Here is a 15611-nt window from a genome sequence, read left to right as displayed (position 1 = left end):
TCAGAATGCATATGGATATATGGATTTTTAAGAGCTCCTATAGCTAAAGAATTTAGTCCATTTATATTTATTGTGGCTATAAATATATTTGGTTTGATTTTATTCATCTACTTTGGAGCAATATTTTTCATTTTTTTCTGGATAATTCATATAAATGCAGTTTTATCTGCTTCACTTCTTCCCTCTCACTCCCACCAGCTGCTGGCTGAAATGTATCTTATTTATTTCTGACATTCAACATACACACCTGACTTGATAAACTCTAAAGAGAGCTAACATCTCTAGAGGCAGTATTAATGCTTCTGGGTGATTTGACTCATAGGGACAAGGACAGTGTTTAGAAGTGAAGCTAAGTCCTGTTTTGGACCTGGGTTTGAGGTCCACCTTGATCGAAACACACTATCATCAGTGGCTTTATGCAGTTTGCAAAATGCCTTTCTACGTGGCCAGTTCTCTGCTGTATAAACAGCAACAGGAGTTAAAACTAACCTACAGACATCAATGTTTGTCTGCCTTTGGTTCTCAGAACCCTAGCTCTTTCTCCTCAGCAGTCACCAGAGCTACACTGAGCACAATGCCTCCTGGGAACATCAGGATTCTGGGTCACATCCACATCTGCCCATATCTGAGTCTGCAACAATGACTTGAATTCTCCCTACACAACCAACTAATCTTTGTCTCCCTCATCTACTCTGTTATCAACTTTGTGATTTAATAAGAGGAGAAGCTTAGCTAATTTATGCCATATAGGAAGAGAATAAAAATAACTCTCTTAAATTAAGCTGATCCAGACCACAGCAGGCTTCAACTGGTTTAATATAACCATGTGCTCTTATCTCTAAGAAGCTGGGTCACATTGTTACACTTCCCAGGTGCTTTTTGAATGTTGTGTTTCTTTAACCCTTCAGAGGATTCTGTGTAGTAGGACAGATGGGAATCATTAGAGGAAACATCTCCAGATGAAACATCCATGTTCCCATTTGTGCATGCCCAGGGCTGTACAGTATGCTTCTTATCCTACATAAAAAAATGACTTGAGCTCCCAGCCTAGGGTATAAACTTCCTACTGTTTCATGTGTCTGATCCAGAGCTCACAGCTGAGTTTGTCAGCATTCCCCGCTCCCTTTGGTTTTTTCGAGACAGGGTTTCTCTGTGTAGTTTTGGTGCCTGTCCTGGATCTCTCTCTGTAGACCAGGCTGGCCTTGAACTCACAGAGATCCACCTGGCTCTGCCTCCCGAGTGCTGGGATCAAAGGCATGCGCCACCGCCGCCCGGTGTGAGTTTGTCAGCTTTAATGTGGACATTCTAATAGGTTTAGTGTCCCTCTCACTTTGGTGTCACTGAGAAACCAAGAAAATCATCTGGCTTTCCTAAAATCTCACCAGTGCCCTAAATCCAGGAGCTGGCTGGTGCGAGATGATGAGAGGGAGTCCATTGAACTCGATTTTCTCCATCTCCCACACAGAAAATCCCCTCTCCAGATAGCCGCTATAAACCAGACAATAGTAATGAGAAGTCGTTGCAAATCCACATTATGCTTAATGCCTGATTTCATTTAGTTAATTGATTCATTTATGAGAGCAGTTTGCATTAATCCCCAGGGACACTTGTTAAGGTTGCTGCCTTATGGTTTTGCCACACCCTATACTTCCTTTATTCATGTCCTTTAGCAAACAATGGATTGGCCAAAGAATTCTGGACTGTCAACTTCTCAAAACATAGGTAAATTGTAAATAAAATAAAAAATAAGAGGTTTTCATGCCCCTCCCCACCCCAGGCTTCAGATGATTCATCAATCTCCCTGCCATGGCTATCAGCTCCATGGTGATGCCAGACTTATTTTAAGGAGTCAACATGTGGCTTTCAGCATCCAGGTGCAAATGTGAATAAAGGGTTAATAGAGGAAAGCATCTGAATGGCGCAGCCATCCCATAACTATCCCACTTATGAGAGGAGCAGGCAAAGAACAGAGGTGCAGCCTTATGCATTTCAGTTCTCACCGTGTTTCAGAAGGAAGGACCCCTGGGGACCTGCTGAGTGCTGGTCAAGGTCATGAGTTGATGAAGGTTCTGGGGAGATGGCATCCAGACTGCATGGCTTATACCCACATGTAAATGAGAACATTAGTATAATTCTTAGCAAGAGCTGGTACCTCCAACCCCATCCAGCCTTCTGGTGTATCTATTCATCTTCATCCCAATTGACGGAGGCAAGCATACAGGCAGGAAGAGCCAAATCCATGCCCAGCACTTAGAAAACAACCTAACAGCCACTCCCTGCTGGGACCGAAGAGAGAAGACCATCCTTGATATGTAGCTGGCCCACAACAGAGGAAATGCAAATGTAAACTGTCACTGCAGGAGACCCTGAGACAAGGAAGTTCTACTCTCCTAAGACTGGCAATACCAACGGTAGCCATTAGAGTGTGGTTATTGTTTCCTGTATAGCAAATTAAGTACACAACTTAGGAAGTATGGGAAATGCAATCAGAAACCGCCACTGGAGGAGACCCTGAGACAACAAGAAAGTTCTACTCTCCTAAGATTGACAATTCTACTGGTAGCCATTAGAGTGTGGTTATTGTTTCCTGTATAGCAAATTAAGTACACAACTTAGGAAGTATTAAGAGTAAAATAAATGAAAAAATATATGATCTCTTATTTGCATTGTTAAGAAGAGAGATCTGTGAGGTAATGGAGCAACACCTGAAGTTAGCTACACTTGAAATAGCTGCATTGCTTTACATCAGAGGGAATTCAGGGAGCCAGGGTGCAGCTAGTGTTATGGTGTATGTGAAATTAGTATGCAGAGCTGGGCAGTGATAGGGAATGCCTTTAATTCCAGCACTTAGGAGGCAGAAGTAAGCAGATCTCTGTGAATTCAAGGCCAGCCTGGTCTACGAAGTGAGTTCCAGGACAGCCAAGGATATACAGAGAAACCCTGTCTCAAAAAACAACAAAAAAAATTAGTACGCAGGAGACTCCATCTCCAGTACTTTGCAAGGGAAAGATAAAGTGATTCAGAAAGAAGTAGAGTAAGGAATGGCTGAGGGTAAACAGCTGAGGAGAGAGGAGATGGAAGTGAGCAAAGAGACGAGAGGCTTGAGGTGAAAGGGTAATGTTTGGAAAATATTGAGAATTTGGAAGAAAAGCACAATGCGCTATACAAGGTAAATCCTCCCTCTGCAGCTGATGTAAATAACATGACCTGTCTCTTACCATCTTATGTGGCAAGAACAATGTTGCACCATGTGATGAGAGCCATTTGTGATAGTCTGACTTTGAATGTAGTTTATATGTATATTTAAATTTGGGGCATGTCCTTGCAGGGGCCTCCCAAACAGTAGCTGAAACTGAAGTCATTAGCTGGCCTATGGGACTGCAGAATAGAGGAATGTACCAGACATACTACCAAGGGCAGGAAAAAAAAAAAAAAAGGTGGATACTTCCAGTTCAAGCTCTAATTCCAGTCGCAAAGAGAAATTATCCAGATTGGTGCTTTGGGTTATGATTGAATAGATGCCCATGAGTGCCTGTGCAGGACTGATCAGGGCATGGAATGTGGAGCTCTGACTGGTCTTGGGAGTCCATGATGCTACCAGCATGAGTTTCTTCTGGCCTGAGCAGCTATATGGAATCCAGCTACAGAGTAAACAGGGAGCAGGTGCAGACGAGGTTGTTGGAGATTACTAGCATTCAGATCATGATGGTAGGTGAAAAGACAAGTTTATCCGGGCAGGTGTAATTTCATGCAATGGGTAAAAACCCCACTTCTGGTCATAATACATCTACATCAGTGAAATCATGTAACTTTCCCATAGTAATTAAGGGCAGACTGAGGCTTGGTGTTCACTGACTCATTCTGAGACCTAGCTTCTTGTTATCGACCTTGCACAGGCAATTTAACGCCTCTAAGCTCGGATTTAATTTTTTTAACAGGAGTTTTAGCATTCACATTAAAGGGTCAGGGTGACGTTAACAAATAATATTTTTCAGCACAAAATATGTTATTGGTGATGATGATTGTTGTTATAAAACCACTTCATTATATAAATATATGTATATATATGCATACATACATGCATACACACACATGTACACACATATATGATTAACAGCTATACATAGGTGAGACCAACATTAGGTTCCTGCTCTTCGTTAAAAAAAAAACAGCCGGGCGGTGGTGGCTCACGCCTTTAATCCCAGCACTCGGGAGGCAGAGGCAGGTGGATCTCTGTGAGTTCGAGGCCAGCCTGGACTACCAAGTGAGTTCCAGGAAAGGCGCAAAGCTACACAGAGAAACCCTGTCTCCAAAAACCAAAAAAAAAAAAAAAGTACATTCAAACAGGCCGGGCGGTGGTGGCACACGCCTTTAATCCCAGCACTCGGGAGGCAGAGGCAGGTGGATCTCTGTGAGTTCAAGGCCAGCCTGGTCTACAGAGTGAGTTCCAGAACAGCCAGTTATTAGGACTTTCTTTTCCTAAATGGTGGGCAAAATACACGGTTTAACATTCTAACTCTCATTGGTTTCGTTTTTCAAATCCCCAGCATCAATAATTGCTACACTTTTACACTAGTATGAATGTATATAAAGTGGATATATATAATGTTAGAGGTTTATAAAATGTGATGTGATAGGCTCTGTGCTATAAAGGCATCTCATGTTAGAAAATAATTAAGATGAAGACAGTCTGGGAACAATGACAGCCCTGATATTCCCGTGTGATAAGAGGGTCTTGTGGAAGGCCATGAAACCAGCAGTGGCCAGGCACAGCCTTCAAGATGTTCTGTCTCAGAAAGTATTCCTGGTACAGTGATTGCTCTTTAAAAACGCCCCAAGCCCCTCTCTCTGCCCTCTTCCCTTCCTCCAGCAAACTTAGAAGGTTGCCATACATGTTAACCCTTTCCTGCCCCTGCTGCACCCTTGGCTCACAGGTGCCCAAATGCCCAGGCCATCTGTGCCCTCTGCCCCACTCTGGCTTGGCAGTACCTAGTCAAAACAGTGTGAGGGTGGAAGGCAGAGCCTCAGCCTTGGCCTCTTGGCTTCTGTGGGTCTCTGCCAGACCCCAGGTGTTATTTTAGTATAACTACAGTATTTAATTTGAGGATGTGTGTGGACCAGAAGGAGGGACCGAGACATAATGTTTTTCCTCTTGACCAAATGATTAAATGTGAAGTTCTAAAAAAAAGAAAAAAATCTAGCTTGTTGAAAAGTTGTATCCAATTGGGAAGAGAGAATTGGCTGGAAAACTTCTTCTAGGCGAGGGGCCATCCCTCTTCTGCCACAACTCACCTCACAGGCCCGTCCACTTTGGGTATCACCTGAGCAGTCTGTGGCCCTGCACGATCCTTCCCTTCCTGAATATGTCCATCATACCTCTACCGGAGGAACATTCTACAGGTGTGTCTCATTTCTTTCAGTCCTGAGAGTACCACCACCCGCTGCCGCTGAGCCATGGCTGAAGGGGAGATCACCACCTTCACAGCCCTGACCGAGAGGTTTAATCTGCCTCCAGGAAACTACAAGAAGCCCAAACTGCTCTACTGCAGCAACGGGGGCCACTTCCTGAGGATCCTTCCAGACGGCACAGTGGATGGGACGAGGGACAGGAGCGACCAGCACAGTAAGCAGCTATCTGAATTGCAGCCACACTTTCCTGTGTCTCCCCTAGTCCAGCATGGGAGGACGGCAGGGAAGAGGGTACACGTAGCCACTTTCCACGGCTCTATGTAGGCGGAATGCATTTAGAAATGAGATAACATACATATACCAAGGGGCTGGCTTTGGAAGACAGGGAATCGTGGGCTACCACTTGGCTAATTACATCTTATTGAAAGCTTTTGGAAGGATTCTCTGTTGGCCTGATATAACCTTTGCTAGGGTCCAATCACTGCCCCCTGCCCCCAGGTTTCTATAAACTAACAAAAGATCAGGCCCCCAAGCCAGACAAAGGCCTGCTGGTCCACGATGGGAAGAACCTGATGGGAAGAACCTGATGGGCAGGGGCGGGAAATCCTGCACAAAGATGTGGGCTCAATTTCAAGCTAACAGACTCTCCAGGTGATGTCTCCACTGGGCTTGATTTGAGAATCCCCATCTCTAAGCATAGCCTAACACCTCATAAATTATGCAGCTTTCCTGCAGCACATTCTGCAGATGTGGCTGTGGTATGTAGAAGGGGTGGAGTCATTCTCCAGACACTAATGGAGCCAGAGATGGGAGCCACAGAGTGAGCGGCTGACAATTCTGGGCTTTCCCAGCAGCCTGGCTTTCAGACAATGTAGATAAATAGTGGTATGGCTTAGGGTAAATAATCTACCTGACCAGTACTTCTAGTGCTGGTGTGTGTGTGTGTGTGTGTGTGTGTGTGTGTGTGTGTGTGTGTGTGTGTGTGTGATATTAGGTATCTGCTTTCTACTAAGAGATTCCCTCAGTACCACTAGGGTATTAGATGTTGTAGGGAAGCCAAAAGTCAGATATGATCCCTGCATAGAGGAGCAGCAATTTCATGAGCCAAACAGGCTGCAAGCTGAGAGACACTGGTGAGCACAGGGGGAAGCAAGGCTTGGGACTGGCTTGACAAGGGGATGTCAATTGTTGATGTGATGACTTATGTGTTAGATGTTGGGTTACACCGGTGTAGGCACCAAACTTCACAGACAGTGAGAAGATGGCTTCTGAGATACCCTGCTCAGTCTCAGATGCACACGTGACTGGGATGGGTGTTAACATTGTCCCTCCTTCCCCAGAAAGGCGGGTGCTAGCGCCAGCCAGCTGGGGCAGGCTTATGATTTGGGGGCTTTGTTTGGATAACCTGTCTTCAAGTGGGCCTCCTACATGTTTTCCACTCTACGAAAAACAGGGACCCAGGACAAGCCAAAAATAGAGAGTCTAGAACATTAAAAATAACCGAGTTTGGGCTGAGCCTGTAGCCCAGGTGACAGAGTGCTTGCCTAGCATAGGAGGCCTCGCCAAATACAAAGTGAATGTGGTGTTACACATCTATATGTATAACATATAGATCTCCGCAGTCAGGAGGTGGAGGGAAGAACCGTCAGAAGCACCGTCATCCTACAGCCGCACGGTGTGAGCAGGGCTTAGGACAGAGACCCTGTGCTACCAATGAATTTAAGATTCCAGTTCACTGTATTGGGCAGAGTCTACAATCCATGGGTCCACCCACACAATCCAGGGTAACAAGCTTCATTTTCTCTGAGTTTTAAATGTTTCTACTAAGTCTTCACCATTTTCTGAACTAATGGGAGATGTTCTAGTCCCCAAGATCCAAACCAAAGGTGATCATGGCGACATGTTTCTTAAGGTTTGCCTGGTTCTGGGAAACCTTAAGCTTCGGGGTAACAAGAGGCTACAATTTCCGGGTTTCTGGACAAAGGTCATGTGTCTTCACTCTGGTCACTCTATCATTAGTAGCATAGGATGTCTCGGGGTGCATAACCCTGGGACAGCTTGTGGTGGCACTTGGCTCCCAGGCTTCAGCTGTCAGAAGCCCTGGGAACTCAGCGTAGCTCAGTAGGAGAGCTGTAAGGAATTACATGCCCAAGGGATGCCGGGGTATTTATTGTGTGAACTTGGGCGCAATCTTTCAAGCTTTATTTTTCTAATTTAAAAAAAAAAATGAGAATACTGATTCCAGGTTTCTTGGGAGAGGTGAATGAAACAGTGTAGTAAACATTTCCGGCACAGTGCCTCCCCGGCCCAGGGTAATAGTTCAGCACATGCTGGCCAATATTGCCGTTACCATCCCAAGTCTCCAGACCCAATGCAGCGTATGGACATGCAGTATGATACTATGGCGCTTCTCTTGGCCCATGAAGGGCTGGAGTCTGGATTCACGCTTCTCTACCAACATTCAAAGCAGTTCTATGTGCTTATTGTCTGCTTACTCTAGAACTAAGGACAAGGGCCAACGGGAGAGTCCTAAGGTAAATAGGCAGCAATCTGCCCTGTACCGGTGGAAACCACAAAGGACGATCCACCCACCCTCTGCAGTCAGGGCCCTGGAATGCTGGTGCTCATGTCCTACTCTGCCACTTTCTAACCAGACAATTACTAGTCTCTCTGTTTTGCATGAAGTACTCTGCTAGAGAAGCTTCAAGTTGCCCAGCCAATGATTCTTCTAATCTTCAGTGTCCCCAGAGCCCAATTTTGGGCAGTCTTTTAATCTCACTGAGACTCAGCTTCCTCCTCTTGTGGTATTCCAGTGCTAGCTTCACTCTGTGTTCCTCACATTACCCATCAGCCTACCACAGGGGGCCTCCTGGGCACGGCCATCATCTCCCTGGGTGTGGATCTGTCGCCATCTTCTGCCCAGAGGTGGCACTGCCGTTTTGAACCTCAGGCCTCAGAGGCAGAGTCGGCTTTGGGCGGCTTCGAGTGGAAACCCTGGAGAGCCGTGATCCACACACAGTCTGCTTGTTGTTGCTGTTGTTGTTGTTATTGTTGTTTTTTTTGTATTTTTTTTTTATTTTCCAAGACAGGGTTTCTCTCTGTGTAGTCCTGGCTGTCCTGGAACTCACTCTGTAGACCAGGCTGGCCTCAAACTCAGAGATCCACCTGCCTCTGCCTTCCAAGTGCTGGGGTTAAATAAAGGCGTGTGTCACCACAGCCCAGCTTGTAAGTTCTATTCTTTAATCATTGGTCTGAGCATGACAGGCAGAGCTGCACTCCAAAGTTTCCTGAAGAAAGAGCACCCCTAAAAGACAGTCAGATACTTCAGTAAAGCATAAACCCCACAAGACAGAACTTGCCTCAGAGCCTTGAAAGACTGTGCGCAAAGTGGGGAAATTATCCAAATTTGTCTGTCTTACCCTTGGGAGAAATAGTTTCCAGGTACCTTATCTGTGGTGTCAACCTCTGGAGGACGCTGTGCACTGGCAATTCCAAAACAGACTTAAGTGAAATGTCTCTACCAGGTTCCTGTAGAGAGGCGGGGTTGAGACTTGTGCCTTCACCAAAGCTTGGGCCACAGCTCTGGGCAATTGTCCGTACATGATGTAAACACTAGTTACAATGTCATAGTATCCACAATAGAGACAGACAGACAGTGAGGGTTACAGGGGGCCCTGGAGATGCAGCTTGTGAAAAGATTGCTTTTGAGAGCAGAATGTGAGCCCTGAGAGACAAGCAGATCTGTGACTGTAAGAGAGTCTAGGGCGAGCCACAGGACCAGGGGAAGGTGACCAGTTCCATGCTATGGCATCCATGTGAAGGATGCCACAGATCTGTGTGCCTCTCCTCACAGCTACACTTCTGCATTTACTTATGTGGTTGTTCCCTGGACTTCTCCCCTGCAAGCCCCCGGAGGACCAGGGCTCTGTCTCTTGATGCTCGACACTGCAGCTCTTGTGTTCAGCATATTGCCCGTCACTGGTTCAGTGCCCAGGAAGCATTAATTTGATGAGCGGCTGACTTGTGTTGTTGGCAGATAAATTTAAACCCAACAGTATCTCAAGAAATGCCTGTCAAGCACTGATACATGCCAGGCTCTGCACAGATGGTCACTTCCACCTGACAACAATCCTCTGAGGTCACTAGACATCATCACGCTGAAAACCCTAAAGCTAACAGGATGTGACCGGCCTCTCACGGGGACAGCTTCTGGAGCCTGTCCCCTGTTCCAATACTAAGCACATTCCCTGAGGATCCCACCACCACCCTGATACTAACACCATGACAGACAGCATTTTCACCCCGCAAACTAAATACATTGGCATACTTATCCTATCACGTGGTGCAGAAAGGCAAGGACGGGTTGATGTCCCCTTTTGTATTTACCAGACCTGTGACACCTTGTGGCAGTTACTTTTCCTCTATGCCCCTAAGTTTCCTTGATTTAAAAATAAGAATGCCAACAGTTCTCTACCTCTTAGGAAAGTAGGAATGTGAAATGTGATATTTCTAAGAGAGTGTCCAACACACTTCCAGGTACCTGAATGTTCAAAACAGTGCCATTCTCCAGGGTCACCATCCTCCTCCTCCTTAGGTTCACTGGGCCTCCTCATTTAACCATCTGAGAGCTGGCCGTTAAATAAATGTTAAGCTTGTTCACAGAACTGCTGCTTACTTTACATCCTAGCTTCCCTGAGACTGTCTCAATTGGAGCTCCTGAGACCTGGCATAAAGCCACAGCCTGCCCAGGACCTGGCCCAGCAAACCCTTCCCATCTAACTTCCCTGGGACAGAGCCACAGCCTGCCCAGGACCTGGCCCAGCAATTCCTTCCCATCTAACTTCCCTGGGACAGAGCCACTAGAGAAAAGGCCAAGAGCTCTATGCCTGTCTGCTCTTCCTGCTAGAGTTTCCTCTCTGGAGAAGGCATGTCGGGTTTTCCTCTTCCATAAGATCAACAGCTGGAACAGCAGCTGCAGAGGAACGGCACACTCCTAAACATCCCTAATTTTCAGCCTCCTTGTGGAGCCTACAGCCCCCAGCCTCCCCAGCCCGTAGGAAGGAGGCTGTGTCGGGGAGGTGGATCCTCGGCACCACTCACCACACAGATGGAAATGTTCTTCAGCAGAGTGTGTGCCAATCAAATATTTATAAACCTAGCCACATCCTAAAGGCACCAGGGGAGTTTGCTGGTCCAAAGGATCTTACTGCATTGCCCTGGATCCAGGCAGACCACACTGCAGTGAAATCCCTCCCTGTATACTGTTTGGGGGTAGTCTAGACTTCCGTTGTCTGGTCTGATGGGACTCCACATTTAATGGTAAAGGCATTATATTCACCACCAGCTTGGACTCCAAGTCAGGACAGCTTTCCAAAGAACCACATTGGGGAGGTCTAGGCCCTGCTGCCATAGGCAAAGAGAGGGGCAGGGCTACAGAGAGGAATGTCCTCCCAACAGGATGTTCCTGCCTGCCATATGTGGTGTATCAGCCTCTTGGGTCCCTGAGTCTAACTCAAGACCCCTTGTTTGATTATAGAGGGATTTTTCTGGAGAAACTACAGTATACATATGAATACACATACATATGTCTCTCAGTGTATCTCTGAACTAAATAAAAAGTTTTCTGACTTTTTTCCAGATGTTAAAAGACAAGACACCTTTACAAATGTTAGCAAAAGTCTTTTCCATATGTACACACACACACACACACACACACACACACACACACACACACTCACGTACATTTCAAACCACTGGAATTTTCCCCCTCTGGTCCATTTTTTCCCCTTCTCTGTCTTTAATGTTTTGCAAAGACTGGTTTGTGGTTACACTTTAATTATAAACTCCACTGACATAAAACAACCTGGCTGAGTTCTGAATGAGGCTGACCTCACTTTGAGTAAACACAACCAAGGCCGGGAAGTCTCCAACCCAGAATAAACTGGGCACGTAATCTCTGTGGCCTCTCTCTGGGCAGCAGGCATAAAGGGCAGGCCATGCCACACACAAGCAAGGCCCTCCTCTTTGGCTTCCCAGCCCAAGATACCAGCTGTCACCTCAGCTGTAAAAATCCCTAGTGCAGGACAGGGGTGGACATGGAGTGTGGGTCCCAGAGCTCACTGCTCTTGGCACTAGCCATCTTGGATTCTTTTCCCTTCTTTCTGCTCTAGAAAGTACGGGATCAACGTGCCTCTCTATGAACAAGCTACTGCTATGACCTCATGGAAGGTTATGGTCCCAGAAAAGAAAGCAGATGCCAGCTACTCCTTAGGCATAAGGCAAGAGTACCCGGGTGGAAGCTGGTGGAGCCCTGGAAAGTGCTGGGCTCCTCTTCAGAAGGGGCTGTAAGCATGCAGAGACCACAGGGTGATGAACAGTGAGCATGGAACACAGGAGCATGAGCCAACAAGGTGATTGTGTCCATTTTAGGCTGATATTTAGATTTTGTATTCTCAAACCAGCACCCTCCAGCATCCAAGCTTAGCACGAATGAGGTCCTGGGTTCAATGCCCAGCACCAAAATCAAAACCAGAAACAAAACAAAACACACAGAAGTACAACCCTGGATTCTGTTAGGATATTTACCATCACAGATCCACCAAATAGCTAGATATGGTACCTCATGCTTACCATTCCAGTAATGGGAGCCTGAGTCAGGAGAATCACTGCAAGTACCAGGTCAGCCTGGGCTCCAGAGTGACACACTGTTACTTAGAAAGAAAAAAACTACCACACAAGCCTTTCCCAGCCCTCTTCAAGTCAATTTTTATAAGGCTTTGGATTTCCTATCGACCACTAGAGTACCTAAGTTGTTTCCTATTCTGCTAAATCAAAATTCTCTGTCTCCATTTCAGACCTGGGCTAAAGGAAGCACTCAGCTAGCTATAGACTTTGGTTTTCATTAATAAGCAACTTGGGATGCCCAGGGCTGCTGTCCTTCCTGTTCATAGCTGTCAGGGTCTCCCTCCCAATGAGGGTGTCATTCTCTGCCCAAGGTGCTTACCTGGTGGAGGGTGTTGAATATGGAGAAGGTAGGGTTTTTGTGACCATCCATCCCATCCTACACCCCCACCCCTGGTACTTTTGGTACACTCAAACCTCTTACGAATCCCTGTGTTCAAGCCTGAGCGGAGTCACAGACCACCTCAGAGGTCACCAGGAGCAAGAATCGAGTCTTGGGGGCAGCAAGGTGGCTTGGCGGGTAAAGCACTTGCTTGCAAGTCTAAAACCTGAGTTTGTTTGGTTTTTAGAAGAGCCCACGGAAAGGTTTCGGAAGGCGAGAACTGACTCCAAGAAGCTGTCCTCTGACCTCCACACTTACATCATAGTATGCATGCAACCTTCCACAGACATTTCACAGACACACAACAAGGAAGGAGGAAGGGAGAGAGGAAAGAAGGAAGGGAAAGAAGGAAGAAGGGAAGGAGGAAAAGGAGGAGAGCCTTGGGTAGCTCTGAGGGTCAGCCCATGGACTAAGAACAGAGCTTTAAGCCTTACCCACCCCTGGGAGGCAGGGAGAGCTGTGGGGGACGGCGACTCTTGGATGAAAACTTTGTAATCGCTCATGTGCATACAGTCAAACCAAAAGCGTGCAGTATATACATACAGACCAGAGACCAGCAAATGCCATGCCCAGGACCCAGAGATGGCTGCAGAACTGATTTTCATAGAAACAGAGAGAGCATGAGGATGAATCAGACCCTCCCTCTATGGGTCCCCTGTCCTCTACCACCTTCTCAGCCTCCCCAGGGCAGCTGCTGGACATGCCTGACAGTGTCTAGTAAGTTTTACGTTTTACGCACATCTGTTCATGAGCTATATATACACTAGCTTCTGCTTCTGACACATTTTTCAGCAGGCATTTACTTATTCCCCACAGTTTCTTTGCTGTATGTTGTCTCCTGCTTTTGTCTAGAAGAACAAAGGGAGGCAGCAGAGAGAGGGACAGAGTGACAGGGACAGGGGTGGGGGCGTGAGACGATATTGGATTGTGCTTCTACTCATGAACACAAATTTTAGCACACACGGGTAGGGGTGGTGGGGGGCACCTAATGGCTTACAATCCTTTGCCCCTGCTCTGCTGCTACAGGAGGAAGGAGCGTGCTGTGTGGCCAGCCCCTGCCTCTTTCTGAGGTCACACTTCCGCCCCACCTTGAGTGTTCCCTGCAGCCAGCAGCTGAGAGGGTATAGGTCTACGGAACCAGAATGGAGTCTCCCATCAGAGGGTTGGACACCCAGTCACGGCCATGCGCGGTGTAGGCTGGGCGTCGTGCCTTCCTGCCAGCCCTGCTCGCAGAAATATATGTGTAGGAAACGCAGCCAGAAAAAAAAAAAAAAAAACGCAGTGAAAATGAGCTACGAAACTTGGACATCCTGGAGAAATAATATTTATAGAGGAAACTCTTGAGCCGACGCTCACCAGCATACCATCCCTGGCTGAGGGCTGAAGTCATGTGCTAGGCAGGCCCCAGCTCTTGTTTACTTCTGTGAGGCCTTTCCAAGCGCATGATGGGATTTCACAGAAGGAAAGAACTTGCCCTCACCTAGCCCTGCAGCAAGAGACAGAGCTAGGAAATTAAATGCTTTAAAAAACAAACAAACCAACCTTCCTCACGGAGTGTGGTGGCACAAGCCACTAATTCTAGTACTTGGGCAATAGAGGCAAGAGGATTGAGAGTTCAAGGTCATCATTGGCTACATAGCAAGTTTGAGGCCAGCCTGGGCTACATGAAACCCCTTCTCAAAAAAAAAGCTAATCTACCATGGGATCCCGGGATTGAACTCAGGTCACTAGTTGGCACTGCAGAGGCTTTTAACCACTGAGCCATCTCACTGGCCCTTATAATTTTTCGTCTTAGGGTTGCACAGACATCTCTATTATTTTTAATTTTCAAAAGAGAATCTCCCAGGCTCTTAACCACGATTCTTCCATTAAGTTAAGAGTTCTCTACTCCAACTCCTGTCCAGCCTTGGGCTCCACAAATCTACTCACCATATTTATATATTTGCTTATTCTGGGCTTTTCACGCCACTGCAACCACAGACTCACCACAACTGCATTCCTTTATGTGGACATACCACGCCATTCTGTTCCCTGGAGCGTCACTATCATACTTAGTCACATGCTTCACAGACTATCAGATCTGGAGAGAACTTGATAGACATGGAACCTAAGCACCCATCATTGTGCCCAAGATGGATTAAGTGGCCTGGCCAAAGTCACTCTACTAGTTGGGGTTCGAGTCTAGCCTCAAGCCTTATGCCTCTCATCTTGATGCCATTAACGCCAGAGAATGTGTTGGGAGCACAATTCAAAGACCCCAGCTTGTTGAGGATGGCTTGGCAGAACCATCTCTGCCAACATTAGCCTGATGACATCCACTCGGCTGATACCAACTGGACACTGTATGTAGGACGCTACACCAGGGACCCAAGGAGTCAAGACAAGACAGATAAAATTCCTTCCCTTCCTTTCTTTCTGCTTCCTGGATAAAGCTTTAAGTAATAAAATAATTACGTGCTGAGCATATGAAAGGAAATAGCAAGCGGATGAGGAAGAGAGTACATGGGCACTGGCGGGGAGGGAATGGGCAGGGATTAGGGAAGGGGAAGACAGGACCCACTGGCAGAGTGTCACAGACACTTGAGCAGGCTTCTCTGAGAAGATATTTAGGCAGAGGCCTGAAGGAGGAAGAGAGTACTGTAGCTAGAGTTTTCCTGCCTGGCCCACGGTCAGGACAAATCTCTCTCACCCTCCAGTCCCGCAGCCGCTCAGACCCAACCAAGTAAACACACAGAGACTTATATTGCTTACAAACTGTATGGCTGCAGCAGCCTTCTTGTTATCTAGTTCTTCTATCTTAAATTAACCCATTTCTATTAATCTATATTGTGCCACATGGCTCGTGGCTTACCGGTACCTTCCATCTCCCTTGTCATGACGGCAGCTGGCAGTGTCTCTCTGCCTCAGCCTTCCATCTCCCAGAATTACTCTCTCTCCTTGTCCCGCCTGTACTTCCTGCCTGGCTACTGGCCAATCAGTGTTTTATTTATTAACCAATCAGAGCAACACATTTAACATACAGAACATCCCACAGCAGAGTACACTTTATAAATGTCTGGAGGAAGAAGATGCCAGACAGCGGCATAGGATGCACAAGAATCCTTAGGTACAAGAGTTTGGTGAGGGCTGGGGAGACAGC

The 15611-nt window shown here is 46.8% G+C and overlaps 2 protein-coding genes across 8 annotated transcripts in view; one reads left to right on the top strand and one right to left on the bottom strand.

The window, feature by feature from the left end:
* The window catches only part of Arhgap26 (Rho GTPase activating protein 26), a 729500-nt gene that overhangs the window by 540172 nt on the left and 173717 nt on the right, over nucleotides 1-15611 (bottom strand). The gene's annotated exons all lie outside the window — the stretch shown is intronic.
* Nucleotides 1-15611, top strand: part of Fgf1 (fibroblast growth factor 1) — a 97870-nt gene that overhangs the window by 70754 nt on the left and 11505 nt on the right. For all 4 annotated transcript variants that reach the window (XM_052742072.1, XM_052742074.1, XM_052742071.1 and 1 more), the window contains one exon: nucleotides 5421-5623. In XM_052742072.1, the coding sequence (XP_052598032.1) occupies nucleotides 5455-5623 (169 nt within the window). In that variant the 5' untranslated portion in view covers nucleotides 5421-5454. The remainder of the gene's footprint in view (nucleotides 1-5420; nucleotides 5624-15611) is intronic.

This window comes from Peromyscus californicus, unplaced genomic scaffold (assembly GCF_007827085.1).
Source record: "Peromyscus californicus insignis strain IS unplaced genomic scaffold, ASM782708v3 Scaffold_17__1_contigs__length_78620276, whole genome shotgun sequence".
NCBI lineage: Eukaryota > Metazoa > Chordata > Mammalia > Rodentia > Cricetidae > Peromyscus > Peromyscus californicus.
This window is presented reverse-complemented; position numbering and strand designations above follow the sequence as displayed.